Consider the following 25,704-nt stretch of genomic DNA (forward strand, 5'->3'; position numbering starts at 1 on the left):
CTGTGGAACCATTTGGCAAGCATGCGACCCGGCGGCCTCACCCACCTGGGAGGGAGATGAGGACTTTAAATCCTAAATCTCTGCTCCAGTATTTCGGAGAGGGGAATTTAGGAGTTCACTTCCTCTGTCTAGGCATGAAGATGAGAAAGGGTGGAAGTAATCCGCTGACTCTGCCTGGCTAAGGTTTCCTCATCTCCTGTCCCCACCCACCCAGGCCCACATCCTCCCTGCAGATGCTGGGCACCAGGCTGGCAGTTGGAGGGCAGAGAGCCCCCTCCCTCTCCCTGAGGGACCGTGGGCAGGCCCCTCCCTGGGACCTGCTGCCATCTTTATGAAGACAGGCACTTCGGCTCCCCAGCCTGTGCTGATGTGGACAGGTGACCAAGAGCTCCCAAGGTGAAGGATGTGGGCTGCGTGCCAGTAAGTGCCCCCAGCCTCGGTTATGAATGACCCACGTGGAGCCCAACCCCGGACCCAGGCTGACCAGACCAGCTTCCTGTGCCCCAGGACTCTCTGGGGGCCTGGATGGGACAAGGAGGTAGCTCTGTGAGTCTCCACCTTAACCTGAGAGATCTCAAGGTCAGCCTGTCTGACCTGACACACAGCATCAGCTGCGTGTGACATTCCGGGTCACGTTCCTGGAAGATGCCCCCCACTTTCTCATCTGTGTGTCCCTGGGGCACTTCCCAAGTTCTGTGCCCCTGAGCCCAGCTTGGTCTCATGATCTCCCCAGCACTCCTAGGAAGGTGGCCCTATCTGTAGCCTGCTGGAGGCGAAGAGCTGGCCCAGTGACCCCTAAGGACCCTATTATCTAGGAGCTAAAAATCCTCCACACAGACACACGGGTATGTGGCAGAGACACACACAGGCACACTGACCTCAGGCCTGTGTGAGTCAGAGCAGCCCGCGGTGGTGCACCTGTGGCCCCTCACCCAGGCCAGCCTCGTGGACAACCCCAAGAACTAGCGGAGGCCAGGTTGGGACTTGGTATGAGGGACCCAAGAGAGGCCTGAGGCCCTTGGTGAGCCGGGGTGACAGGAACACCAAACCAGGCAATGACTCATAGGCAGACAGACAGATGGTGAGACCCCCAGGGCTGGATATGGGGCCAGGAGCCCACTAGCTATAGGTTAAACAGCCCCAAGAATCCTGACTCTGAAGCTCCCACCTCAAGCCCAGACATCCCCCAAGCCAGGGCCCACACCAGGCCCTCAAAAGAGAGGAACTGGGACTCCCACTCCCCCAACCCCCCTCCCCCAACAAAAGACAAACTCGGCCTGGTGTGGCACTTTGGGAGGCCAAGGCAGGCGGATCACTTGAGGTCAGGAGTCCAAGACCACCCTGGCCAATGTGGTGAAACCCTGTCTCTAGTAAAAATACAAAAATTAGCCTGGCATCGTGGTGGCCCCCTGTAATCCCAGCTATTCATGAGGTCGAGGCAGAAGAATCTCTTGAACCCGGGAGGTGGAGGTTGCAGTGAGCTGAGATTGTGCCACTGCACTCCAGCCTGGGCGACAAAGCGAGACTCCATCAAAAAAAAAAAAAAAAAAAGTCAAACTCCAAAGAAATGCCTCCCCCACCCCGCCATGTTCCTGAAAGAGCTGTCTCCTAGGTCTCCATGCACATGGGGAAACTGAGGCTGAAGCGAAGGGCTGGCCCGGGGGGCCCCTGCTGCTCACTCACCAGGCTGTGCTGTGCTCTTGGCTCCTGTGATCTGCAGCCCGAGGCCCCAGACCCCTGGTCCCCAGGAGCAGGGCGGGCGCATTGCCAGAGGCCTGTCCCTGTTCTGGCTTTTCTGAGGAGCCACCACGACCTCTGAGTACACAGAAGTCACACCCTTCTTCCCTGCCTGAGCATGGGCGGGTCTGGGCTGAGGGAACCCGATAGTCTCCCTGGGTCATCTGTGGGGCCCCATCAGGCAATAGCAGGATCCCAGCCTCACCAAGCAGGGAGGCGGCCTCCGAGGACAGAGCAGGCTCCAGGTGGCCTCCAGGTCCCTGTCCCATCCTCCTGGCCCTGAACTTTAGGAATGACTCCAGGAGAGCCCTGGTGTTAAGAACTGACTGATCTCTTAGCCAACAAGAGGGACGGCCAGAACTCAGGCAGGACCCAGAAAAAAGCAGGCTGCGGGCTGGAAGAAAGAAAAGTGCTTTTGGGCCCTCTTTGGTGGGTTTCATAGCAGGCCCGCCATATCCACAGTGACAGGGAAGGCTGGGAGACTTCCCCAGACAGGAGGGTCTGGGAGTCTCTGCCAAGGTTCGGAACCCTCTGGGCTATTTGGAAGCTATTCTGAAATCTGGGAACACCCCAGATTTCAAAGGCAGGCATGGGAATGGGAATCATGTGACCTTGGCTAAGTCATGTCACCTCTCAAAGCTTCGGTTCCTCGTCTGGAAAATGGTGATGGTTTACTGAGCTGTGGTGAGAGGTGAATGAGGCAAAGCCAGGTGAGCCCAGCCCCCAGCCAGCTACACAGAGAGAGACCAAGAGCTCAGATCGAGGGGACCATGAGGTGGAGCCATGGCTGAGACTCAGACCCAGAGGACCCCCAAGGACCGTAGCCCAACCCAGTCACTACAAAGTCCTTTATTAACAAGTCAATAAAAACAGAAGAGAGAGAGATGTCAAAATACTTTCCTTGGAGGCCCCAGGAGGGAGAGGCACTGTCAGGACTCACCTGGCCAGGGAAGGCAACCCCACCAGAGGCAGAACGGAGGTCAGGGGGGCAGCTGGCCCAGGAAGCCTTTGGGGAATGGCTCAGGCCTCAGGCAGGGACTGTGCAAACGCCGAGGCTGCGCAGGGAGTGATGGGTTGGGGGCTTAAGCCCCGAGCACCGTGTTCCCCTGCATGGGCAGACACGCAGTCAGGCTAGCACCTGCCCACTCCACCTGTGAGTGTACACAGGTGTCCGCGTAAAAGCCGGTGCCTGCACGCAGCTTACATACAGAGAGCGGAACGAGGGTCCCCAGCAGAACAGGGGGCTCATTCCAGAGCTTAAGGAAATAGCTTAGAGAAGTCTTTGGAAGCCTGGGTCGAGGGGAGAGCAGGGAGGCTGCTCTGTTCCCCATGGGCCTCAGGAAGCCAGGCCTTCCTGCCGCCGCTGGAGGACCTCGATGACGCTGCCGATACCGTCCTCGGGCACCTGAGGGCAGGTGGGCAGGAGGGAAGGGTCAAGGTGGAAGCTGGCCAGGGCTACCCCTGACTTCCTGGCCCAGCTGAGACTACCTCCTGCCGCCCACATTTCTGGGCCTCACTCTCCCCTCTGCCCCAGCCCTTGGTGCTCCCCCTGCCCCAGTCCTTGGTGCTCACCAGGGCGTGGTCGAAGTTGAAGGTGCTGATGTAGTAGGCAGAGATGTCAGCGGCAGCCAGGGGACCCGCAATCTGTGCTACGATGCCACATTCATCTGAGGGTGGTGGAGGAGGGCCACATGTGGCACATGCCGGTTGCTCCCCAGACACTCCCCAACCCCCCAACACTGGGAACAGCCCTCACCAAAGCCCAGGGGCTGTCCACCGATGCGCACCATCCTCCACAGCTCCCCCGAGGAGCTGGTCAGCAGGAGGTCACTGGGGAACCTGGGGAAGGAGATGGGTGATGGGTAGGGCACCCCCATCCACCCCTGCCTGACCGTGAGCTCTGGGACAGGTACACCTGCTGACCTCAGAGTCTGATGCCCCACCTCCTCCCTGCCTGGGACTGGCTGGGGCCTGGGGCCCACCCGGGGTCAGGGGTCACCTACTTTTTCTGTGTTTCAGCATCCATGACAATGGAGATATAACCCTCGATGAGGGAGAAGGCAAAGAACGTGATGGAGCTGGGTTCAGGACTGCTAGAGGCTGCCTCCTTGGGGGTGCTGGGGAGGGATGGGAGGTTTAGGGGCTCTACCAGGCACCCAGCCTACTGCCCCTGCTCCCGATCAGCCTCCAGAACCCCGGGAAGGAGCTGGCATGGTGGCCTGGGCAGGCTCTGCCATCTCTGCTACCCGCCCAAGGGTCCAGCCCTCTGGAAGGTGTGGGTGGGGATGGGGGAGGACAATGAACCCAGCCTGTGCCAAAAACAAAGGATTCCACGGTGAGAGGGCCAGACTAGGGCATGGCTCAGAGGACCCCACTGGAAAGGGATCCAGCTTTGGGGCAAGAACCTTCCCCGAACATCAGTGAAGCACAAGTGAGCATCATGGGCTGCCAGGAACCCCAAGAGAGGACAAGCAAGAGGTGCAAAACTGATAGATGGGCGGAAAGTGGTGGGACAGAGTGTAGGGAACAGTGGTGTGAGGACAAAGACGAAGTTCCAAGGTCCACCTGTGCGAGTAGAAGAGGACATCTATGAGGGTGGTGGCGATGGCTGGAAGCGTCTCAGGGTCCAGTGTGAGGACACAGAAGCGGTTCTGTGGGCTCTGGATGGGATGCACCGTGGGGCTGGGCCCTGCTGGAGGACAGCAGCAGGTGAAAAGGTGTCCGTGGGCTGGGGCGCCCCCTGGTGGCTAGTCAGGGAGAGGCGTGGGCCAGGGGCGGGTCTTGCTATCCAGGAACTGGCCGGGGTCCTCCTGCCCCACTGGGGCCCAAAAGGGAAGGGACCCAGTGGGAAGAGGAGGCCCTGCCCAAGTCCAAGTGTCAGGGGGCGGCCCTCACCATGCTGAGTGCGGGGAAAGCCATTGCTGGAATCATCCCTCGTCACAGGCACAGGCTCTCCGCCCACCTCGCGGTAAATGTCGAACTCCTGGGCCAGCGTGTGGATCACCACGGACAGGTCCTGCTCCCGCACCTGGGCCACAGCAGATGGCACATCACATGGGCTCCCAGGTACCTATGTCCACCCTGCTCTGCATCAGCACCAGCAGGAAACTCACCAGGATGAAGTCCGTCTGGTAAGTGGACAGCATCAGCACAGACACGTGGTGCTCGGCCAGTGGCGCGATGACCGAACGGGCGATCTTGGTGACCCCAGCAGCCTGCACTGCCGCACCGCTGTGAGACGACACGTTCAGCACCAGCCATGTGGCCTCCGCTACTTGCAGGAACTCAGATGGGGGCAGCTCTGTGGGCAGGGGACATGTCAGGTCAGGGTCTACAAGGCTGGCCCCTGCCCCTCTCTGAGCCTCAGTTTCCCTTTCTGTGCCTTGGAGGGCTCCATCAAGGTAAGGGCAGGTCTGGAGGCTGGGGCTCCTGAAGTCCCTATGTGTGCAAAGACTGAGAAAGGCTTCAAGTGCTGGCCTGGTGGCATTGAAACTTCCCACTTAAGATCAGAGGTCCAGATTCAGACAGACCTGGGTTCAAATCCCAGCTTTGTTAATTTGTCTTGTGACCTGGGGTGGGTGATTTGAGTCTCAGTTTCCTCATCTGTAAAATGGGACGACAATATCTACCTCACTACAGTGTCTTCTGTGGGTTAGCAGAAGCTTTGTACCACATGGCACCACCAGGGGGCATTCGCAGATCAGGTTGGCTGGGGGATTGCCTTCCCCTTTTGCAGACCCAGACTTCTGAAGTAAAAACAGGGAAACTAAGGCCTGCAGTGGAGCATGGGGACAGGCTAAGCTCCAGCTAGCTGGCCTGAGACTCCAAGCCTGTGAGGATGGGCAGGGCCAGCAGCAGGAGGAGGAGCTAGGCGTCAGCTCCAGGCCCCAGGGAGGGCCCAGGCTGGCGTCCAGTCCTGAGCTGGGGCCAGGGCCTGGGTGGCTGCTATTCACCCCAGCACAGCCAGGAGGCCTCCGGGACCCTCCCCTGAGATGGCTGCCTGCTCCTGCATTCCTTCCCTCAGACTCCTGGAGTTTCCAGACCAGCAGGGGAGGAGGTGACCCAAACCAGAGAGTAAGACCAGGAGGAAATAATACCAGGGACTTCTAACAGCAGCACTTGACTGGAATCATAACAGAGGCCCTTCTGCAGGCCTAAGACTGCTGAGTGCCCCTCAGCGGTTTTAAGTTTATAAAGGCCTCATGGGACCCTATGTATCAGAACCATAACTATACCCATTTTACATAAGAGAAAACAGCTCAGAGAGGGAAAGTGATTTGCTCAAGGGCACACAGCCAGGGAGTGGTGGAGTAGGATTCGAACCCCGACCCATCTGCTTTTAAGGCTTAAGCTCTAGGGACGGATCCCAGCAACTGGTGAGAACCCTACAGAAGGGGAGCGCGACAAGCCCCTCCCGTACTCCCGTTCCCCAGACCAACCCCCACCTTTAAAGCCCTCCTCGTCCACCATAAGCGTGTAATCCTCAGGGGTCTCCGTCAGGCTGAAGAACTTGCACCTGGTTGGGGGTGGGGAGCATCTTCAGCTTGGTGTGGAGAACTAGGGGCCGGGAGTGGATTTCTCTCCATCTGCCCCGAGACACCCCCGCGACCCTGGGCCGGGCGCCTTCTTGCCCTCTCGGCCTTTAATTTCCAGGGTAATGGGATGTTAGCCCCATCTCCGGGGTTGGGGGCTACTTTCCGGCCTCCCGACCTCTCCAGGAGCCCTCCACCCCTCCACTCCTGGAGGGAGGAGAGGTTCACACCCGCGGCGACAGCCCCAGGGGCGTCGGACCTTGGACCCCCTAGTCCAGCCCCTCTGACATGAAGGGAGGCGTCCTGGAAGGAGCTCCCCGCAGTGACCAGGTAGGAATGCCCCCATTTGACACTACTGAGTTAAGCATTGCCCATCCCAGGCTGTTTGCGCTTTGCCCCTGGGAGGGGGCCTCACGGGGCCGGATAGGCGGCGGTCCCCCAGGCCGGATGGCGGCCGGAGGGGGAGAGTCCTCCCCACCCGCTCCCGCCCGCCTGCCTGCCTGCCTTACGGCGATCCTAATCCTCCGACCCTGGCCCGGAGCGAGAGCAGAGCCCCCAGCCCCCATCTGCGCTCCCGAACCCGGGCGCGCACCGGCTGCGGCGGGGCAGGAAGAGCAGCTTGATGAGCGGGTGGGTGTAGAGCCAGAGACCGGGACGGGCGACGCTCAGCACCCGCACCCGGTGTTCTAGGATGTGCAGTTCCATCGCGGCTCGCGCGTACCCGACCCCGCCGCCAACTAGACCCAGGCCGCACGGGAGGCGGGGCGGCGGGGGTGGTGCCCGAGCCTTAAAGGAGCCGCTGCGCGGCCGCGTCCACGCCGCGCGCTGCGAGGCTGACCCGCCCAGCCAGGCGCGGCGTCCGGCTCCTTGACGGCCACGCCCCGCGGGAAGAGAAGCCTATTGGGTGGTCACGCCTCCTCCTAACGCCAGAACCTCATCCCGCTTTCCAGCCAGCCCACCGAGACCGCCCCGAACGGCTCCGCCTTTTTTAGTACTGGCTCGGGGATAGACCCCACCCCGTCTGACTCCTCCAGGCCCCGCCCCTGACGCGCCCCCTCCCTGGGCTCCGCTCTTTCCGCGGAAAGCCAGCTGCGCAGCCGGTGGGAGCATCCCGGAGGGGACGTTTCTATCCTTCTGGCACACACGTGGGTTTCATGATTGAAGTCCTTGAGACAGAAGGGACACGAAACAAACTGGAGCTCGGCTAGGACCAGAACGCTGCCCCCAAATCCCCGGAGCAATGAGAGGCACAGGTCTGCTGTGCAGCGCTGTCCCCCGGGCGCCTTTCGCTCTCCTGCCTCTCATGGCTGCAGGGGGCAGGGCCGCCAACACAGGATTGCGATTGATACCTACCCTTCCCCGCTTGCGAGGGGGCTGACAAATTGAAACCTGGCCTGGTAGCCCCACTTATTCCTTTCATCCAACTTTCAAAATAGAAGGCTCCCCACCAGGGGCACACAGAGGTAGAATCCTAGCCACCTCTGCCTGAGCGACATACTTTGGGTTAGGGGGCTGCAGGTGGCCAAGGCCTAAGGCTTGAGGTCCCGCGATACCAACAAAACCCGGAAGTGCTTGAGCCAGTAATGCCCAGTGCTCAGACTTTGGTGGGGGAGGCCCTTGCAGCTGAGGTTCAGTGAGTACTCAGACCTCAAGCCTGAAACTTGAGCCCCAAAGCCTGCAGCCGTTAGCTAGCCTGTGCACATCTAAACTTGCTTCAGGTTCAAGGAGGCCCCTGGCACTGGCAGACACCCCAGATCTTATCAGGCCTTCACAGGTCTAAGACCCCCCCAAGGCTGAGCAGGTATCAGCATGACCATGTTGGCTCCATGCAGGGCTGAGAATGCTCCAGGGGACCCTTGCCTGGCCCGAGCACCCTGAGGCCTCAGATGTGAGGCTTTGAACCAAGTAGATTAAAGCAGGCCTCAGGCCTGAATGGGACCCAGCAGGCCTGAGCAGGCCCTCTGCCTGCTCTGGAGCCCCCACCATAGGCAGATGGAAGCCAAGCTAAGCCTCCTCCCTGGACTCTCGGGCTTGACACATTCCTGTGAAACACTATGTAGCCACCACATCCTGGCCTATCCCCTGGAGGACTAGGGGAAGGAGGAGCTTCTCAAAGGCTGAGCCCATCTCATCAATGGCAGGTGCAGACAGAGTGGGAAACCATGGGGCTGAGGGGAAGGAGGCAGGAAGTGGAGTGGCCTACGCTGATAGTCTCTTGAAACCCTTCACCTCCCTAGGCCTCAGTATCCCCAGCTGTACCAGGACAGGATGTTCCAGGCCCAGGCGAAGGCTGAAAGCTCCCAGGGAGGCTCTGCTCCTCCCTCTCCTGCCCCCTCCCGCTATGGCCTGGCCTGGCCCAGCTTGGTCATCTGCCAGGAACAGCGCTATTGTTTGACTGGAAAAGCTGCTTCCTCAGCAGAAGGGGGGCCTCTCCCAGGGACACCCTGTCCTTGCCCTCACCAGTCATCAGGTTGTGACCGCAGTGCCTGCCTGGGCCCTCAAGGGCAGAATCAGGTCTCCTGGAGCCCTGGTCAGGAGAGGAAGCTGAGTGAGGGGCTCTTGGTGCAAATCCGGCTGAGGCTTTCCCATTCAGCTCCTGTTTCCTCGTCTGTAAAATGGGGCTAATGGAGCCTACTTGACCAGTCCAGCCTGGCACTTGGCAGTAAATTGAAGGCGGCATTTTATCAAAGAACCACAATTCGCCCCCCTCCCTGAGGGCCTGGGCTGAGCCTGTGAGGACATTCGTGGTGCTCCACTCCGGGCCCCGTCCCTGACCCCAACCCAGAATCAGCTCTCAGAAACTTACTGGAGCCTGAGGTAGCATCCAAGCCAGGACTTGAAGGAGGAAGACCCTGAAACCTCCTCCTTAGGAGTCCCTGCCCCCTTGGTGGGTGGGTGAGGACCAAGGCCTAGGGAGCACGCCCTGCTCTGCCCAGCACTGAGCTCCAGCCCTGGTGTCCCTCATCTGTGGCAGAAGGTAGACATAAGGCAGTGGGGATGGGGTGAGTGAAAATGGGGGTTAAGAATGGGGGCTGACCAGGGACTTGGCATGTCCTCTGGCAAAGGTACCTCTCAGAGAGGCTCTGGTGCTGGGCTGGGGCCCAGGAGAAGGGGCTCTGTAGGGCAAAGAGAAGAGATGCTGAGCACCAAGGTGACCAAGGTGGTACCCCCTTCCCAGCCCCTAGCTGTACACGAGCTCTCTATACAAGGCTGTTTATTTCTGTACAAAACCATGTTTCTATTTTACACAAAGAACACCCCACCCTTTCCCCTCACACCAGCACCCTAACCCTGGGGAGCATCCCCCAGGAGGAGGGGGCTGAAGGAGGCCCCACCCCCCAGGCCCTAGCTTCTGCCTGCCCTGGCTGGGCCAGCCTGAGTGCCACTGTAAAGAAAATAAATAAGGAGGCTCAGGCAGAATCTGTGTTGGACCAGGCAGAATCTGTGTTGGACCAGCCAGACTCCAGCCCAGCCCAGTGGCCAGGCAGCTTGGCCCTCAGAGGGTGGGCAGGACGTGGAATGTCAGTTCATGAACCGTGTAGTTATATGGAGACCCCGCCCTGGAGGCCTTAGCTGCCAGGGTTACAAGTAGGTGTCCTCACTCTCTTGGGACGTCAAGCTCTCCTGGGAGCGGTGGTGGGCTGAGACCTGGGGAGCCAAATCCTGAGGGTCTGAGTCCTTGGGGGCTGAGTCCTTCGGGGGCACATGCTGTGGGGGACATGCATCTCCTGCAGCGGCCACCACCATGGCTTGATTTGGGGCTGGGGGCTTCTCCAGCTGCCCTCTCCCCTTCATCTGTTTCCGCTGCTCCTTCTGGGCCTGCTTGGGTGGCTTGGGCTTGGCTTTGGAGCCAGGGAGGGGGGCATCTAGGGGCAGGCGGATGGACGGTGAAGGTTGTAGGGCAGGCCGGGGACCAGGTTCTGCATCCAAGATAGCCTTGGCACCATGCAGCCTGGGCGGGGAGCGGCACTGCAGCTCACCCCGGGTCTCCTGCCAGCGCCGCAGCTGGATGAGGTGTTCGCGCTCAATCTGGCGCTCTGTCACGGGCAACTCCACCACCTGCAGGGGCAGTGACACAGGCAAGTGGACACCAAGAAGAAGGACCTTCCCCTTCTGCCTCCCAGCCTGGGCCCCCAGTCTTCCTCAGCATCCCCCAGCCTTGGCCACTAAACACTGACCCCAGGAAGGATGAGGGTCTAGTCCCAAGCTGCAGTCACGAGCCCCACAGCTGAGTGCCAGGTGAGCTGGACACTTGAGACCCACCGCCTCTGAGGATAAAGCTGCCCACAGCTTCACGAGTCCACCTGCCTGACTATGGGGCTAAAGGGGTAAGACCCAGACAGACAAAAACCTGCTCTCTGCTAACCTGTCACCCACCGCTGCCCAGGGCAGCCTGGCTGCTTAGGCTCAAATTCCAGCTCCACCTGGGTGGGCGACTTTAAGGGGAGTTGCTTATTGATTCTGCCTCTGTGAGCCTCCATTTCCTCATGTGTAAAAGCTGGTCACGCATGTTCCACCTAATTGCCCCTGAGAGACAAGTATCCATAAAGAAAGAACAAAGAGAAATAAGAGCTAAGGCTGCAAATGGGGTACCAGGGAGGAAGACGGGGCCGTGGGTCAACATTCTTCTTCATTCCCAAGCGGCTCGGATCCAGAAGGCCCTGCAGAGCCAGGCCTCTCTGTACCCCATGCGCTTCACCAGACAGAAGGATGAGGTCCACCCACATGTTCTGTGTTGCCTAGCAATGGTCCTGGCATGGGATCCACCCGCAGGGGCTGAGGGTTAGCGGGACCCCCTTCAAAGGACCCCCACCTGTCTTCCTCCCTCCCCATGATAAGGGGCAGGCATGGGCTGTACCTCCTGGACCAGAAAGGCCTCCTGCATGATCTTGGGGCTGAGGCTCCGCAGTCGCTCGATGGTCTCGTACTGGCCCTGGCAGGCTTTGACCTTCTCAGGGGAGCCCAGCGCGTGCTTCAGCAGCACCAGCCCCACCCGGAAGATGATCTTGACCCCTGCATGGGGGATGGGCAGTAAGTACAAGGAGGCTTTTTGGGGTTTCTCTGCAAAGAGAGGCCCCACTGTGGGCTGCTGGGGACAGGGGTGCTCCCCCCAAGCCCAGCCCAGTACCTTCACAGAAGAACATGTCCCAGACACGCAGCACAGAGCTCCAGGGCAAGGTTCGGGAGAAGGCGCACATGAACCATTCTGTCATATAGAGGAGCGGGTCGATCTTCTGACGGCTGAGGTGCTTGTGGGCCACCGGCGACATCTTCTGCAACAGCGAGAAAAGGATCTCCCCGTCCAGCTGGATCGCCTCCTAGGGAGACATTGAGGCCACGGGACCATGACCGTGGGCTGCAGGAGCCAGGGCAGAGACTACACCCCAGCACCCAGCACCCAGCAGGCTCAGGCAGCTACCGCCTGCAGGGTGTCTGCCTCTGCCAGGTGCTAGGATACAATGATGAGCAAAGCGGAGCCAGCTGGTCCCCTGGGGGAGCTTATCCTGAGAAGGGCACATGAGCAAAAGAGGCTAGGGGACGGGGAGGAGGCTGAATGCCCCTAACAAGGCTGGAGCAGGACTGCTCTCAAGCATGTGCTGGAGGGTCTCGCCTGTCAGGGTCAAGGAAGCTCCCTGAGGGCTAAAAGCTGAAGGAAAAGAGAAGTTTTTAGGGGACAGCACGGGGAAGGGAGCTTCCAAGCAGATTTTAGCCTAGGACAAGGCCAAGGCGAAGGGAGGGAAGAACTTGGTGCCCTGGAAGAACTTCAATTCTGCAAAGTGGCCAGAGCAGCTAGAGGCTGAGATGAAAGTCAGTGTAGAAGGGATAACGTCGCAACCCAGGAGACCTAACCCTGGCAGGCCTTGGGACTTCAGCCTGAAGGCAACAGAAGGCGGGAAAGTTTTTAACCTGGGCAGGAGTTACTATGAGAGAAGGGCCTGGAGGGGCCACAGAGGGTGTCCAGCCCGGGGCAAGTCCCAGGCCAGGCGACACTCACCAGTTTCTCGCTGTAGTAGCCGGGCAGGTACTTCTCACAGATCTGTACCAGGCACCAGAAGGCTTGCTGTGGGCAAGAGAGATGTGAGGCCTTGCCGTTGGGGGTTCCCCACCCACCCCCCTGCCTGCCCGGGGCCTGGTGGTACCTCAGCAGGCATGTGCATGAGCAAGACAGCGGCAATGGGCGCCTGGGCCTGGCAGTAGCCCTCCTCGGGACGGTACAGCGTGTAGGCCTTCAGCACACGGAATAGGTCCTGCTGGCTGTGGAGAGGCCGGGCAGAGCAGTGATGACCGGGGTGACTCTGCTACCCACGGCCTTCACCTATGCCCCAGTGGACCAGCCTGCCTCAGAATCTGCCCCTCCCTTGAGAGGGAAGGTGATCTGCTTGTGGTCACCAAGGGGTCAGTCTCCTACTGGAGCACATGGACTCTCACGTGCCCAGAAGGAAGGAGGTGGGGAAGGTCTCCCCCATGACAGGGGAGGGCAGAGGCTCAAAGATAAAACAGGGAGCAGGGCCAGGACGGGATGTAAAGCTATGTCAGGGCTGGAAGTAGGGGCCCCTCACTCAGCAGCTATGGCCCCTTGGCTGGGCCAGCTTTGTCCCTGCATCTGTCTTGGTCCCCTTGCCTGCCCTATCTCTCCCCTGCATACCCTCCACTCACCCAATTCCCTCTATCCCTCTTTCTCCCCAACAAAACCTGTTTCCGGAAGAGGGCCAGGCTGGACAAGCTCTAGCACTCTGGAGTCAATGAGGAAAGCCCCCCCAGAGGTAAGAGGAAATGCTGAGAACACACATCAGACTCAAACCAAAAAAAGGGAAATGCTAAGAGTGGAGTTGGGGGCACCCAGCTTCTAAAGCCCTGAACTCACTGTACCTCCTTAGACCCCTTAGAGACAGGCCCTAGAGCCACCTCCCACCTCATGAGGCCCAGCCTGCTCACCCGTGGCCCCCCCGGGACACAAACATCTCATGGAATGGGAACTGCCGGTGCAGGTCACGCTCAATCACGTCCAGCCACTTGGGGTCCCCAGGGGACATGTCCAGCTCCTAGAAGCAAGGGCACAAATTAGGGGCTGGGGAGGGTGGAGGTGGGCTTTGCTGACAGGACACGGCTGCCCAGGGATTAGGGGAGGGGGCCCTCCACCACGGGCAGTGCCCACCCAAGCCCATCACAGACTGGGCCTTCCCAAGGACAGGAAGAGAAGCTCAGGTAAGGATGCCTGGGCAGGGGCAAAGGGGCAAGGAGGGAAGGGCCCTGGAAACCTTAAACCTGGCTCTAGGAAGACCGATGAGGGCAAGATTGTCCACTCCAGCTGAGGCTGGAAGGACCTCTAGACATTTCATTCAGGAGTCAGATACATTATGTCACATCCTTAAGACAGAAGGCTGCTTCTCTGAGCAATAGCTACCAGCTGTTCCCACTTCTCTGAGCCAGGCGCTAAGCTGGGCACAGGGTACCTGTGGGCCTTACTGATCCTGCTCCCCAACCTCCAGAGATAGGACCTATCATTACACCCTGTTCGCAGATGAGAAAACTGAATGTCAAGGCCTCATGTCAAGGTATTTTACTCTGGCTAGAAAAATGGTGGAGCTGGGACTGGAAGCCAGGTCTGACTCAAAGCCGTCCATCCCAGCTCCTCAGCTACGTGCCTCCCTGTGCAGGTGGCGTCAACTATCCAGGAAGCCAGGTGTGTGTGAGATCTGCACAGAGCTCTTTCTGGAAGGACATGACATCTGTCAAACCATTAACCTCAGATACTTCTCTGGGTGCCGAGGTTTCAACAAAGTTTTACTCTTTTCTTTGAACTTCTGTGAACACTTCAGTATGTGCACCTTTACAAAACAACAAAGCCATTACAAAAAGGAAAATCTTTTCTTGGTCATTTGAAATGCTCTCTACCTTGATCTGCATGTTGGTTACATGGATGTGTATTATTTATCAAAACTCACTGAACTGCATGCACATTCAAGATCTATGCATTTTACTGTATGTAAATTCATACCTCAATTTTTAAAAAAGAAAGAAAAAATAAATAAGGAGGAAGCCCAGAGGGCTGAGCAGGGAAGCAGAGTATTCACCAGAGGAACCAGAATGTGCTGAAAGGTGTGGCCCAGGCACCTTCATGGGAGTGTTGGTTTAAGTACAAGTTGCCTGCAGGGCAGGGGCAGCATCAGGGAAGGCCCTCAGGAGGGAGGCCAGGTCCTCAGCAAACATACCCAGTGGGCGCAGACCCAGGCCCTGCCCTGACGAGCTGGTGACTTCATACAAGCCCCTTTCCCTCTCTGGCCCTCAGTGGGAGTGTCCTAGCATTAAGCTCAAGAACCTAGGGTGCCAGGAACTTGACTAGAGGGTAAGGACTGAGAGGAGCGGCTGACAGAGTGTTCAGGGCTGGAGGGGACAGGGAGGGGCTGGGGCCTCCACACAGAGCCCTAGAGCAGGCACATAGCGGAGCGGTGGATGCGTGCCTCTGGGGCCCCACACACCCTTGTGATGGGGGTCTGTGTACTGTGCACCTCTAAGTACTGTCTGAGCGCAGTGCAGGTTTGCTTTTGTCAGAAAGGGGAAGAGGGCCCCACAAATTCTCCTAGCAGTTCCCATGAGGTAGGAACCCGAAAACCCCAGAAGTCAGTTCCTAGGATGTGTTCATCTGGCACTTCAGCAGCCTAAGGCACTTGGCCACACATGGTTGGTGAGAAAGGAAAAGAGGGTAGCTGCAGATCGAAAGGGCACCGGCAGACAAGCAGGTACCATGGTCATGGGGCCTGTAGCCTCCACCAGCCTGAGGGGTACTGGCACCATCATAAGGTGAAGCCAGAGAAGAAAGCCAGGTAAAAAAGGACAGGGAGGTCCTGCCTGTCCAAGGAAGGAGGAAGAAATAGCACGTGCAGGAGAAGAAGGAGCCACCAGCACCTGCAGAGCCTGCCCTGAATGCTGAGGTTGGGATGGGCCACCTGGACTGGGTATTGAATGGAGGGCCCTGTGGGAAGAGAGCACAGAAACAGGTGCATGCTGCCATCACAGACCCCCACTGTGCCCTGCCTCGGCACAGGACCTGCAGCAACCAGGGGAAGTTCCTCATGCTTCCTCTGGGTCACCCACAGGCAAAGTCCTTCCAGGTGTGCTCACAAACCATTCTTCCAGCCCCCAGAACTGTGCAGGAACCCGTCACTCAGCTTCGGTGCATCAAGAAGGCCTTCTCTGCAAATCCACCTCCTCACACAAGCAACCTTCCAGACCCCCTGGGGGGTGGCTGATTCTTCTCTGGAAGCACAGCTCTACACACACATGCACACAGCTCTGTGTTCTGCTGCACACACACTCACGCTTGCTGAACCACACAGCCAACAGGCTGACCAGGCTGCCCACGCTCTTGGCTCTCATGCCTGGCTCTGGCAGCCTGATGTTAACTATGGACTTGGACTGAGGTTCCCACCCCTGAGCCTCCCACTTTGCCCAGGATGCAGCCCCTCGAAATGGAAGAGATGTAGCCACTAGGAGGAAGACTCTGGAGTCAAGAGGCTGCTCCAGTGTGGCCTGGTATTGGTACTCTGGGGAATAATCCAATCAGCCAGATTCAGACCTACCCCAGCCAGACACTCTACCAGCTTCCCTGCCCCTGCAAGTCCACGTGTTGCCAGCAAAAAGCTCTCGCCCTCTCCAGGTCAACAGCAGAAACTCTAGGCTACCTTGCCCTGCTCCTGCCCAGTCATCTCAAGGAACAGGTTTGGCAAGACTGGAGTGTTCAGTGAAGAAGCATGAGATATGTCAACAAAGAGCTGGTGGTAGGCAGCTCTGCTCTGTCTCACTGTCTGCCTGTCACCAGTCCCAAGGGCCTGCGAGAAACCCCGATGCCTGCGGCCAGATCTGGCAGGTAAGCCGGGGCAACCCCAGGGAATCCAACTGCTTCCCCATAGTTCCCTAGGGCAGCAGGCTGGAGGAGCTGCCCAGCTCTGAATGGAGACGTATTTTACTCTGGCCAGCCATGGGGCAGGGAGCAGCAGGAGGGATATCGGGACAGGAGGAGGGATAACAACAGAGGGCACCCTCTCTGGCCACTGACTGGCATCTGACCCCTTGAGCTACTTGGGCAGTTCCCTTCAGCCCCCTTGGGTTTGGCTCTGCTACTCCTAGGGCTGATGACCCCACAAGACACACAGGTGGGCTGTGCTGGCCAGGCTTGGACAAGGCAGGAGAAAGTAGAGGATGGGAGGCCAGGAGGCACTGAAGGACCTGTGGTCCTGCTCGTCAAGCCCCCATAGGCCCAGGGCACAGGGCCCAAGGCAGTCAGGGAAATGGTCTGAGTGTCCCCTCCTGATGACCAAGAGCAGGGAGGTAGCCTACTGAGCCCAGGAAAGCAAAACCTCAGTGGTCATCAAGAGAAAGAGCTGGAATAGGGGGTACCAAATCTGGCCATTCCACTGAGGGCTGCTCAGGGCTGGAGTCTCAGTTGTACAGACCCTCCAGGAGACACAGGTACCCAGGACTGGGCCGGTCTGGCCTGCTGGGGCCTGGGCAGTTGGGCACATGACTGGAGGTTTCATGGACTGCTCATCCTGTGAGGTTCAGGTGAGCACATGGAGGATTGCTGCCATGGGGAGGACGCCAAGAGATGCGGAAGGGAGGGCAGGGCAAAGGAAGGGAAACTTACGTCAAACTTTCCAGGGTTCTGCTGTAACTTCACCTTGCCTCCTGACAGGTACTGCCAAGCACGGCCCCGCAGAGAAGGCGGGATGCCCTTTTGGCACCGCAGACGAATCTGAAAATCAAAAGGACAGCTGAGCCCATGCAGCCACCCAGGCAGTTCCCCCAGCCCAGCCCCTCTGCCAATGCGTGGTGGGCCCTCAGTGCACACAGCAGCAAGAGCAGAAACAGGGAGAAAAGAGGACTTTCGCCGGGCAAGGTGGCTCACGCCTGTAATCCCAGCACTTTGGGAGGCCGAGGCGGGTGGATCACCTGAGTTCAGGAGTTTGAGACCAGCCTGGCCAACATGGTGAAACCCCGTCTCTACTAAAAATACAAAAATTAGCTGGGTGTGGTGGCGGGCGCCTGTAATCCTAGCTACTCGGGAGGCTAAGGCAGGAGAATCATTTGAACCCGGGAAGCAGAGTTGCAGTGAGCCAAGATCGTGCCATTGCCCTCCAGCCGGGTGACAACAGCAAAACTCTGTCTCAAAAAAAAAAAGGACTTTTCCTACTGTTGCTACCATGCCAATCCTATGGTGCGGGGAGAGGAGCTGCCTGCAATTAGATATGCTAACACCAGGTGATGGCAGGGTCCCACATCCCTGGTGACAACACAGGCATTCCTGAGGTCTGCCATGGAATTCCAGACCCTCATAACTATCTTCTGAATCAAAATGGAACCCTATAGGCGGGCACGCTGGCTCACACCTGTAATCCCAGCACTCTGGGGAGCCGAGAAGGGCAGATCACTTAAAGTCAGGAGTTCGAGACCAGCCTGGCCAACATGGTGAAACCCCGTCTCTACTAAAAATACAAAAAATTAGCCAGGCATGGTGGTGGGCGCCTGTAATCCTAGCTAGTTGGGAGGCTGAGGCACGAGAATCGCTTGAACCCAGGAGGTGGAGGTTGCAGTAAGCTAAGATCGTGCCACTGTACTCCAGCCGGGGTGACAGACCGAGACTCTGTTTCAGGAAAAAAAAAGAAAAAAAAGGAAAAGGAACCATTACAAGTTGGGTGAACCCCATAGTCTGTCACCAGGGAGGGCATTGCACTGTGTGCGGCTCAGCTGCAGCCACAGGGAAGGTAGCTCATGAGATGAACCAGAATGTGCCCAGAGGTGTGGCCTGGGCACTTTCACGCAGGTATGTTGGTTTCAGCAGCCATGTGGCAGGATACCGCCAGCCTAGAGGGGAGAAATCTCAGCAGAACTCTGAAGGAAGATGGGAGCTGCTCAAATGGCTCCCTCTTTGTTTTGGTCAAGAATCCCCACTCTCCTCTCGTTGACCCTGAGCTCCCAACATCACCAGCCTGGGGCATAGGCAGCTGGCCTGAGTGTGAGTCCTGATCTCAGCGCTTGCTAAAATGGCCCAGGTCTTCCCTGCCACTCATAGAATGGGAGAAGTGAGGGAGGAAGTATTTGAGGCAGCTCATGACCCAGAGCTAGTGCTCAATTCCGGCTAGCTGTTTTTATCAGGAAAAGTTTTCACTGGCAAAACTCAATTTGAAAAACTATCAAAACGATCATGTCTTTTACAAATGGGGCATTGAGGGTAGGGGAAAATTCGTGGGGGAAATTTCATCACACAAGCAGAGTGGGGGTAAATTCGTCATACAATCAGAAACCCTACTACCTCCTAGCTGCACTGCACAGGCTGGAGGGACCCAGCCCCGTGTACTTTCTACATCACCAGTGGGCTCCTCCTGGGCTTGGGACCAGAATGAGGCTCTGAAGGCAGTTGCCCTGACCCGTCAAGGTGGGCAAGGACAAAGCAGAGGCATCACTCCTGTGAAATGCTGTGGTGGGGGAGGGGTGAGATGGCCAATGATACTCCCTCAACCCCTGCACTAAGCAGCCTGACCTGGGATAAAGGGGATGGGCGCTCGGGGCATGAGAAGAACATCTGGATGTGGGTTTGAATCTAGCGCTGACCTTAAGCCAACCACTTCTCAACTGTAAGATCTGAATAATACCTACTACTGTGCAGAGTTGTCAAAGGAGTCCATTAGAGAGGGAAAATGTGCTTAGTGTGGGGCCTGACACAGTCTGTGTTCAGTAAGCAATGGCTTCCTCTCTGCCCCTCCATCCCAGGAGGATGCTTGACACAGAAGCCCAGGATCTCAGCTCACACCTAACTTCCCCTCACCTAGAAACCCCCTTCAACAGTCCCGCTGGAAGCTCTCAGAGGAGGGAGTACAGAAGCCCTGGCCTTCCTGGTGACCAGTGCAAACAAGAGAAAACTTTCCAAGGGTCAGAGAGAGTCAAGAACCAGGAAGGAGCCAGGCAAACAGGCTGAGGGTGGTGGGGGAAGAGTAGCAGTGGCTGGTCACAGGTGCCAAGTGAGAGCTTCTGGGACTGCCTAGAAAGGAGGCAGAGGAAGGGGGCTGAAGGGAACTGCACTAGACGCAAGGAAGAGTTTCCTGCGGCTATGGGACAAGGGTCTCCTTAAGGAAGCCAACTTGGGCAGGCTTTGGCAAAGGGATGTGCTTTAGCCCAAAGCCACAGGCCCTTCAGGCTCTCCCACAGAGCTAAGCTCAGCAAGAGGCAGCCCCACATCATCACAGCCCCCATCATACTTGGCCTTCTCCAGGAGAGCCCTTTGCTCTTTGCTTTTGCTTCGCCTTTGCTTCGCGGGGAGCAAAGAGCTGGGAGTACAGCCAGCCTTTCCCACTCTGGCCTCCTCAGCGTAAAGGTGCTGGAGGGGGTCATCCCTACCCTGCCTGCCTTAGGGAGGATGGTAGGGACCAGTAAGGATAAAGCATGGGAAAGTATTCCCAGAAACCACAGAGGATTACCATTCTCTGAGGCCAGGCCTTGGGAAAGGAGGTCTCTGATGAAAGCTGAGTGAGGACACACCCTTGCCTGCTGAACTCTGTGAGGGCAGGGCCCTGCGGGAAGACAGCATTCCAGCCCCAGCCCTGCCTCCCTGCAGGACCAGAATTCTCTCCTAGACATGGCTGGGAGTCTCCGGAAAGGAAGGCACCCTCCCAGCAGGACTATGTATGAGTCCAGGAGAAGTGTTGGGTCTGAGCCCACTTCCTGAAACAGGTATTATACTTCCTGTGCCGCGACTTCCTGACCAGAGGGAGAACTCAAGCCTCCACAGGCAGGAAGAGCCCCGAGGGCAAGGCCCAGTATGGCCACAGCTGAGATGGCACGAGGGGCACCCAGTGGATGGTTCTGGGCTGGAGAGAAGCAGTGAGTTAGGGCCTCTGGGCACAGTGGATTGAAGCACTTCCTCTGGAGGCCTCAGCTGGGCAGGGGCAGGTCTTGGGCTCTAACCACAGTGTCAGGAAAGAAAAGGGGAAGTGTCAGCTGCTACTCTGCTGAGAGGTGCTCCCCGAAGCTCCCCTCTGGAATCCCTATTTTCAAGAACACAGAAGGTCCCTGCCAACCACCAGTCACCATAACAGATTGCTGGAGAGCAAGCTACAGCTCACAGTAAGAGCCAGAGGAATGATGAGGCAGGGAAACAGAGCCAGAGTCAGGCAGGAAGCAGGTGAGGAATAACTGCCTTAACATTGTTTTTTAAAAAAGAGATAGGCTGGGTGCAGTGGCTCATGCCAGTAATTCCAGCACTTTGGGAGGCCGACGCACATGGATTGCTTGAGCTCAGGAGTTCCAGACTGGCCTGGCAACATGGTGAAACCCCATCTCTACAAAAAATACAAAAATTCGCCAGGTGTGGTGACATGTGCCTGTGGTCCCAGCTACTTGGGAGGCTGAGGTGGGAGAATCACTTAACTCCAGGAGTTCGAGGCTGCAGTGAGCCAAGATCATGCTGCTGCACTACAGCCTGGGTGACAGAGTGAGACCCTGTCTCAAATAGTTAGATAGATAGATAGATAGATAGATAGATAGATAGACAGACAGACAGACAGACAGATAGATATAGAGAATAACAAGCAAGAGCCCAGGTCTGGGTGAGCCTCTCCTCTCATAGCACAGGGCTTCACCATCTATGATACAGTCTACGAAGCACTTACCACCACTTCGTGGGGAGCAACAGGATTATCACTCCCATTTGGCCAGAGAAACTGAGGCTGAGAGGGTGAAGTGACTTGCCCAGAAGTTCCACAGTTAGCCACAGGTGTGAAGAGAGGAAAGGAGTGGGGCTGGGCCCAAGTCTATATGCCTGACTGTCAGTCCTGAGCTTTCTGTGAGGCCCTGCAGCCAGCTGTGCCAGCCTGGATCAGACCAGAGTGTCAGCTGATGAGAGTGGGCAATAGGGTTCATTCTGTGCATTAGGAACTTGTACAGAGAGACCCTAGCTGTAAGGCTCGGAACAGGCCTCCTCTAGGCCAGGTGGTAACACCATGCTGAGGGCAGCCAAGGACATCAACACACACACACACTTAAGAGTGGTGAGCAAGAATGTTCCCACAGGGCAACAGAGCTAGTGTCTAAAGACAGCCTCACTTGAAAAGGACTACTAGGTGATTTCATTTTCGTAAGACTATTATTAAAGTGTGAAGTTACTTTCTTCTTTCTTTGGCCAGGAGTCAAGACGGAAGTCATCAAGTTAATCTAGAGGGTAAAGAAGGCCTCGTACTGTGGTGGCTAAGAGGGCAGGTGCTAAAGGTACACTGCTTGGGTTCAAATCTTGACCAGGTCATCAGTAAAGTGGGGATACTACTATTACTAACCTCACACTAGGGTGCTGTAAGGAATTATCCCAGGCAAGTGCCAAGCACAAAGCAAATGTTCCATACACGCTAGTTACTGGCAGTATTGTAAAGTCCTCCTTGATAGCTGGTAAGCAGCACTTAAGTCCTTCCCCTGGGAAGGCTAGAGGAAAGCTGTGTTATGGCTGTTGGCTAAGAGTGGCTTTGAGGTTTAGCTCCAGGACAATGTTCTGCATGAATCTGAAGTCATTGTGTCAGGGCCCAACCTTCCCCCTGCTTTCAAGCCAGCTTCTGTCCTGCACTGGCAGTTGGAGGACACCTAAGGCATCTGGCAGTTACAGAAGCCCCTGCTTTCCTAAGCTGATGAAGTTCCTCCCTCTTCCTCCTCCTCCCCAAGCTGCCAACTCCCAGCCCAAGACCTGAGGCCAGGCCCCTCACCTTTTTGTGCTTCTTGGCCATCCATTTGTCCCAGTTGTTGAGCATGTCCAGCCACTTGGACTCCCTCTGCCTCAGCACCTCCAGGGGGACTTCCTCCAGCCTGTGGAGCAGAGGGCAGGGCCTGTGAGAGGTGCCAAGGGAAGCAAAGGCCCTGGCTTCATTCCCAGCCGCCAGCCTGGTCAGACCTCCATTCTTCCTGCCTACCATTCCTGCTGTTCCCTTCAGGACTGCTACCTCGGACCATCCTATTGCAGATGAGAGGGAACACACCACCTCCCCATCCACCGCCTCAAGGCATAAGCTAGAGAGACAGCAGGTGGTTCAAGTGCCTACTTCCCTAATGTGGCCAGGACCCATGGTACCTCTCTGAGGCAGAGGCTGAGTGAGTGTCTGCATCTGTGCAGCAAAGCAAAGCATTCCTGTCCTGGGTCTGCCTTAGTCAATAAGCCTCTTCAGAGGGCCGGTGTACAAGGTGCAGAGTTGAACACAAAAACCAGTCAAACGAGTACAGAAATAATATGCTCACCTCTTTACTTGAGCCAAACTCATTACTCAGAGTTTCCCCAATTATGCCCTGGCCCTTTCCCTCTCAGCCTTTATTCATGCCAGTCTCTTTGCTGGAATGCTTCCCAAATCGTCTCCACCCATCAAAATCCTACACACACTTCAAAGCCCCATCAAATACCACTTCTTCTATCTGTAGATCTACTGACTGGGCAGCTAGCACAACTGTGTTGCAGTGTTCTAGGGCGAGGGCCTCTGGATGGGTTATGGGGATGCCGTCCCATGATTAAAACAAAGTCTTGACCTTCATGGAGTTGATATTCTGGTGGGCACTGAATGTGGGGAAAACACCTCAGCACCAAGGTGCTTTTTTCTGCTTTCTTAACAGAATAAGGTATTAATGACAGACAAGGAAACAGGCTTAGAGAGGTAAGATACTCAGGAAAGGTATCTTGCTTAGCGTTCAATCAGTGGAAAAACCCAGACTCAAATACAAGTCAGGTCCCAGCCAAGAGCCAGCACACAGTGCTGCCTGACCTCTCAGAAAGGAGCACAGGGTCGGAGGCAGCTCAGAGGAGGTTCTCAGGAACAGGACACAGTGGGGCTGGGGCTTGGCCCAGGCCTGAGTCTCTGATCCTCTCTCTGCCGGAAGGAAATGTGCTACTGTGACTTTTACTGGTTGGAAGAGCAGAGGGAGGGGCCCTGGCAGAGCTGAGGCCTCTAAGACACAAAAGGGAAGGTCTTCCTCAGTGCATTTTATCTGGGGAAGTGCCCAGGCCTGAGAGCAGCCTTGGAACTGAACGTCTGAGGAAGGACTACAGCCCAGGCAAAGGAGGCCCCCTCAACGCACTGATACAAGGCACCCCACCTTGAACTGCTGCCCCTCTCACCACCTAAAGGCAGAACTAGGGCATGAGTTACTCCTTTCTTTGCCTTTCCTGATAAAAGCAAAGCAAGGACCACGCCTTTACAAAAGGTCAGGTAATTTACAAAGGGATATGTATCTCCGGGCAACCCCCAAACATCCCAGGAGCAGAAACTAAGAGCCCACACCTCCCAGGCCATGATACCTTCTACCACCTATAATGCACTGCTTATGCAACAAGTCAGAGGAACAGCCTTCTAGTTAACCAGTCAGAAGGGTGCCCAAACTGAGTCAACAGGAAGTTCTGGCAGTTATGGATGTAGATAATGGCTAATCCAATATCCCCACTGCACAGATGAAGGAACTGAGGCTTACAGAGGGCAAGGTTTTCACTTGAGATTACCAGTTTCCAAAGAACTCACAGGTGATTAAATATGTCTATCTGACACCTCAACCCTCAGTCTGGCTTTATTGATAAAATCTAACTGCAGGGACTCAAAGACGCCCATTCTCCCAACTGCAGATACACAGAGGAACATGTTAAATTCAGAGTTCTTTTAACTGATGCCAGATAACAGCTTTGGCAGTTTCAAACCCCCAATGTCAAACCTCAAACCGGAACTTCAGAAGAGTACAAAACAAACTACCATATTTCCTGGATTCTAAGACACCACTGATTTTAAGCTACACCATTGATTTGGCAAGATCTTCTCAGAAACAAACAAAAAACCCACTACTACTTTAACTGTGCATGCCAATTGAAAGATCTGTTTTGATTTTTTAAATCCTAAATTAGGAAAATTTTAAGGCAATATGGCCATCTGAATGGCTTTTCCTTTAATAGCAGAGGAGTTTAATCTACCTGGAGATGGTGAGAAGGAAGACACTGGAGGTCTGGCTGTACCCAGCACTCAGCGTACCACATGCTCTCTAACTGCAGGTAGATGTCTCTAGGCACAGGATATACTCCTGAAACATTGCAGGCTATCTATTTTTTTTTTTGTTAAATCAGAAGAGTCACATATCCTTCAATTAACTCAGTCAGGATCTTAGAAAACATCTGATCCAACTGCTGTCTGATATAGAAATCCTTTCTACATTAGGCAAGTCCCCTTTCTTCTCTGATCCTCAGTTTCGCTATATGCTTGTACAGTCTATCTTATGAATTTGACCCTCTAAGGAGGCCCACAGAGGAGCTGTGAGATGAAGCTGGGGCCAGAGGGGTCCCTGAAAATAGTATGACAGTGTAGAAGCCCTGAGGAGGCTTCCTCCTGACAGTGGAGAGGGCAGGAACCAATTGCTAGTGAGAGAGAAGCTGGCCCAGTATAAGGGACCACAAATGGCCCATGGGGGATGTCGCAAATCTGGCGGCCTCACTCATCCTCCAGAAAACCCCTCCTTCCTTAAGGTAGCCTGAGGGAGTCTCTGAAGCCAAAAGAGACAAGTGAGACCAGTTTCTTTGGCTCAGCCACTGCTGGAACTCCTCCACGGATGGGCCTTCCTTACCTCCAGGTGAAGTCACCCTATTGTTAAACAGTTTCCACTGCTAAAGCTTTCTTCCCCAACTTATGCCAAAATTGTCCTAGTAACTTCCACCGTAATCTCAACACCGCTTTTGAGACCACACAATTCTCCCATACCAGGCACACATGTTTATCCCTCACCATCCACTCATCCCTAACTGAATGCCCTTTCTTCTCCCTTCTCCAAGTGACAGTAACCCTTCAGAGCCCAATATTACATTAAAAACCACCACTACAACAATAATAACATCAGCAACAGTAGTTACCATTCGTAGATTATTTACTACTTACAATTTTCTTCTCAATGCTTCACATACCTTTATCACATGTACCTTTTGTAATAACCCTACTATAACATCATTCTCCCCTTTTTATTTTATTTTTTTGAGACGGAGTTTTGCGCTTGTTGCCCAGGCTGGAGTGCAATGGTGCGATCTCGGCTCACTGCAACCTCCGCCTTCCGGGTTGAAGTGATTCTCGTGCCTCAGCCTCCCGAGTAGCTGGGATTACAGGCGCCCGCCACCACACCCAGCTAATTTTTTGCATTTTTAGTAGAGACAGGGTTTCACTATGTTGGCCAGGCTGGTCTTGAACTCCTGACCTCAGGCGATCCACCCGCCTCGGCCTCCTGAAGTGTTGGGATTACAGGCGTGAGCCACAGCGCCCGGCCCATTCTCCCCATTTTAAAGTAGAATCCAAGGCTTAGTAATGTTAAGAGTGTTCCTTAAGACCATGTAGCTATAAGTGGCAGAGCTGGGACTCAAACCCAGGCCTGACTGACTCTACAGCTCATGCTCTTGACC

The 25,704-nt window shown here is 56.1% G+C and overlaps 2 protein-coding genes across 6 annotated transcripts in view; both read right to left on the minus strand.

The window, feature by feature from the left end:
- Positions 1-2,570: 2,570 nt before the first annotated feature.
- On the minus strand, positions 2,571-7,308 carry CASTOR1 (cytosolic arginine sensor for mTORC1 subunit 1). Of its 4 annotated transcripts, none has more exons than XM_004063267.2 (9): positions 6,862-7,292; positions 6,183-6,253; positions 4,851-5,038; positions 4,633-4,765; positions 4,303-4,426; positions 3,741-3,854; positions 3,494-3,576; positions 3,310-3,404; positions 2,571-3,142 (listed from the first exon to the last, which is right to left on the minus strand). In XM_004063267.2, the coding sequence occupies exons 1-9, from the start codon at positions 6,972-6,974 to the stop codon at positions 3,074-3,076; spliced, it is 990 nt and encodes a 329-aa protein (XP_004063315.1). In that variant the 5' UTR covers positions 6,975-7,292; the 3' UTR covers positions 2,571-3,073. The 4 variants fall into 4 exon arrangements, with proteins under 4 accessions (XP_004063315.1, XP_018874001.1, XP_018874003.1 ...); XM_019018456.2 differs by having other exon boundaries at positions 4,303-4,429; positions 6,862-7,237; XM_019018458.2 differs by lacking the exon at positions 3,741-3,854 and having other exon boundaries at positions 6,862-7,308.
- A 2,158-nt stretch (positions 7,309-9,466) lies between these two features.
- Positions 9,467-25,704, minus strand: part of TBC1D10A (TBC1 domain family member 10A) — a 34,832-nt gene continuing 18,594 nt past the window's right edge. For both annotated transcript variants that reach the window (XM_031005594.2, XM_004063268.5), the window contains exons 2-9: positions 22,010-22,109; positions 16,915-17,022; positions 13,206-13,312; positions 12,410-12,524; positions 12,265-12,330; positions 11,398-11,587; positions 11,128-11,282; positions 9,467-10,328 (exon numbers count right to left, since the gene is read on the minus strand). In XM_031005594.2, the coding sequence (XP_030861454.1) occupies positions 9,852-10,328; positions 11,128-11,282; positions 11,398-11,587; positions 12,265-12,330; positions 12,410-12,524; positions 13,206-13,312; positions 16,915-17,022; positions 22,010-22,109 (1,318 nt within the window). In that variant the 3' untranslated portion in view covers positions 9,467-9,851. The remainder of the gene's footprint in view (positions 10,329-11,127; positions 11,283-11,397; positions 11,588-12,264; positions 12,331-12,409; positions 12,525-13,205; positions 13,313-16,914; positions 17,023-22,009; positions 22,110-25,704) is intronic.

This window comes from Gorilla gorilla, chromosome 23, assembly GCF_029281585.2.
Source record: "Gorilla gorilla gorilla isolate KB3781 chromosome 23, NHGRI_mGorGor1-v2.1_pri, whole genome shotgun sequence".
NCBI lineage: Eukaryota > Metazoa > Chordata > Mammalia > Primates > Hominidae > Gorilla > Gorilla gorilla.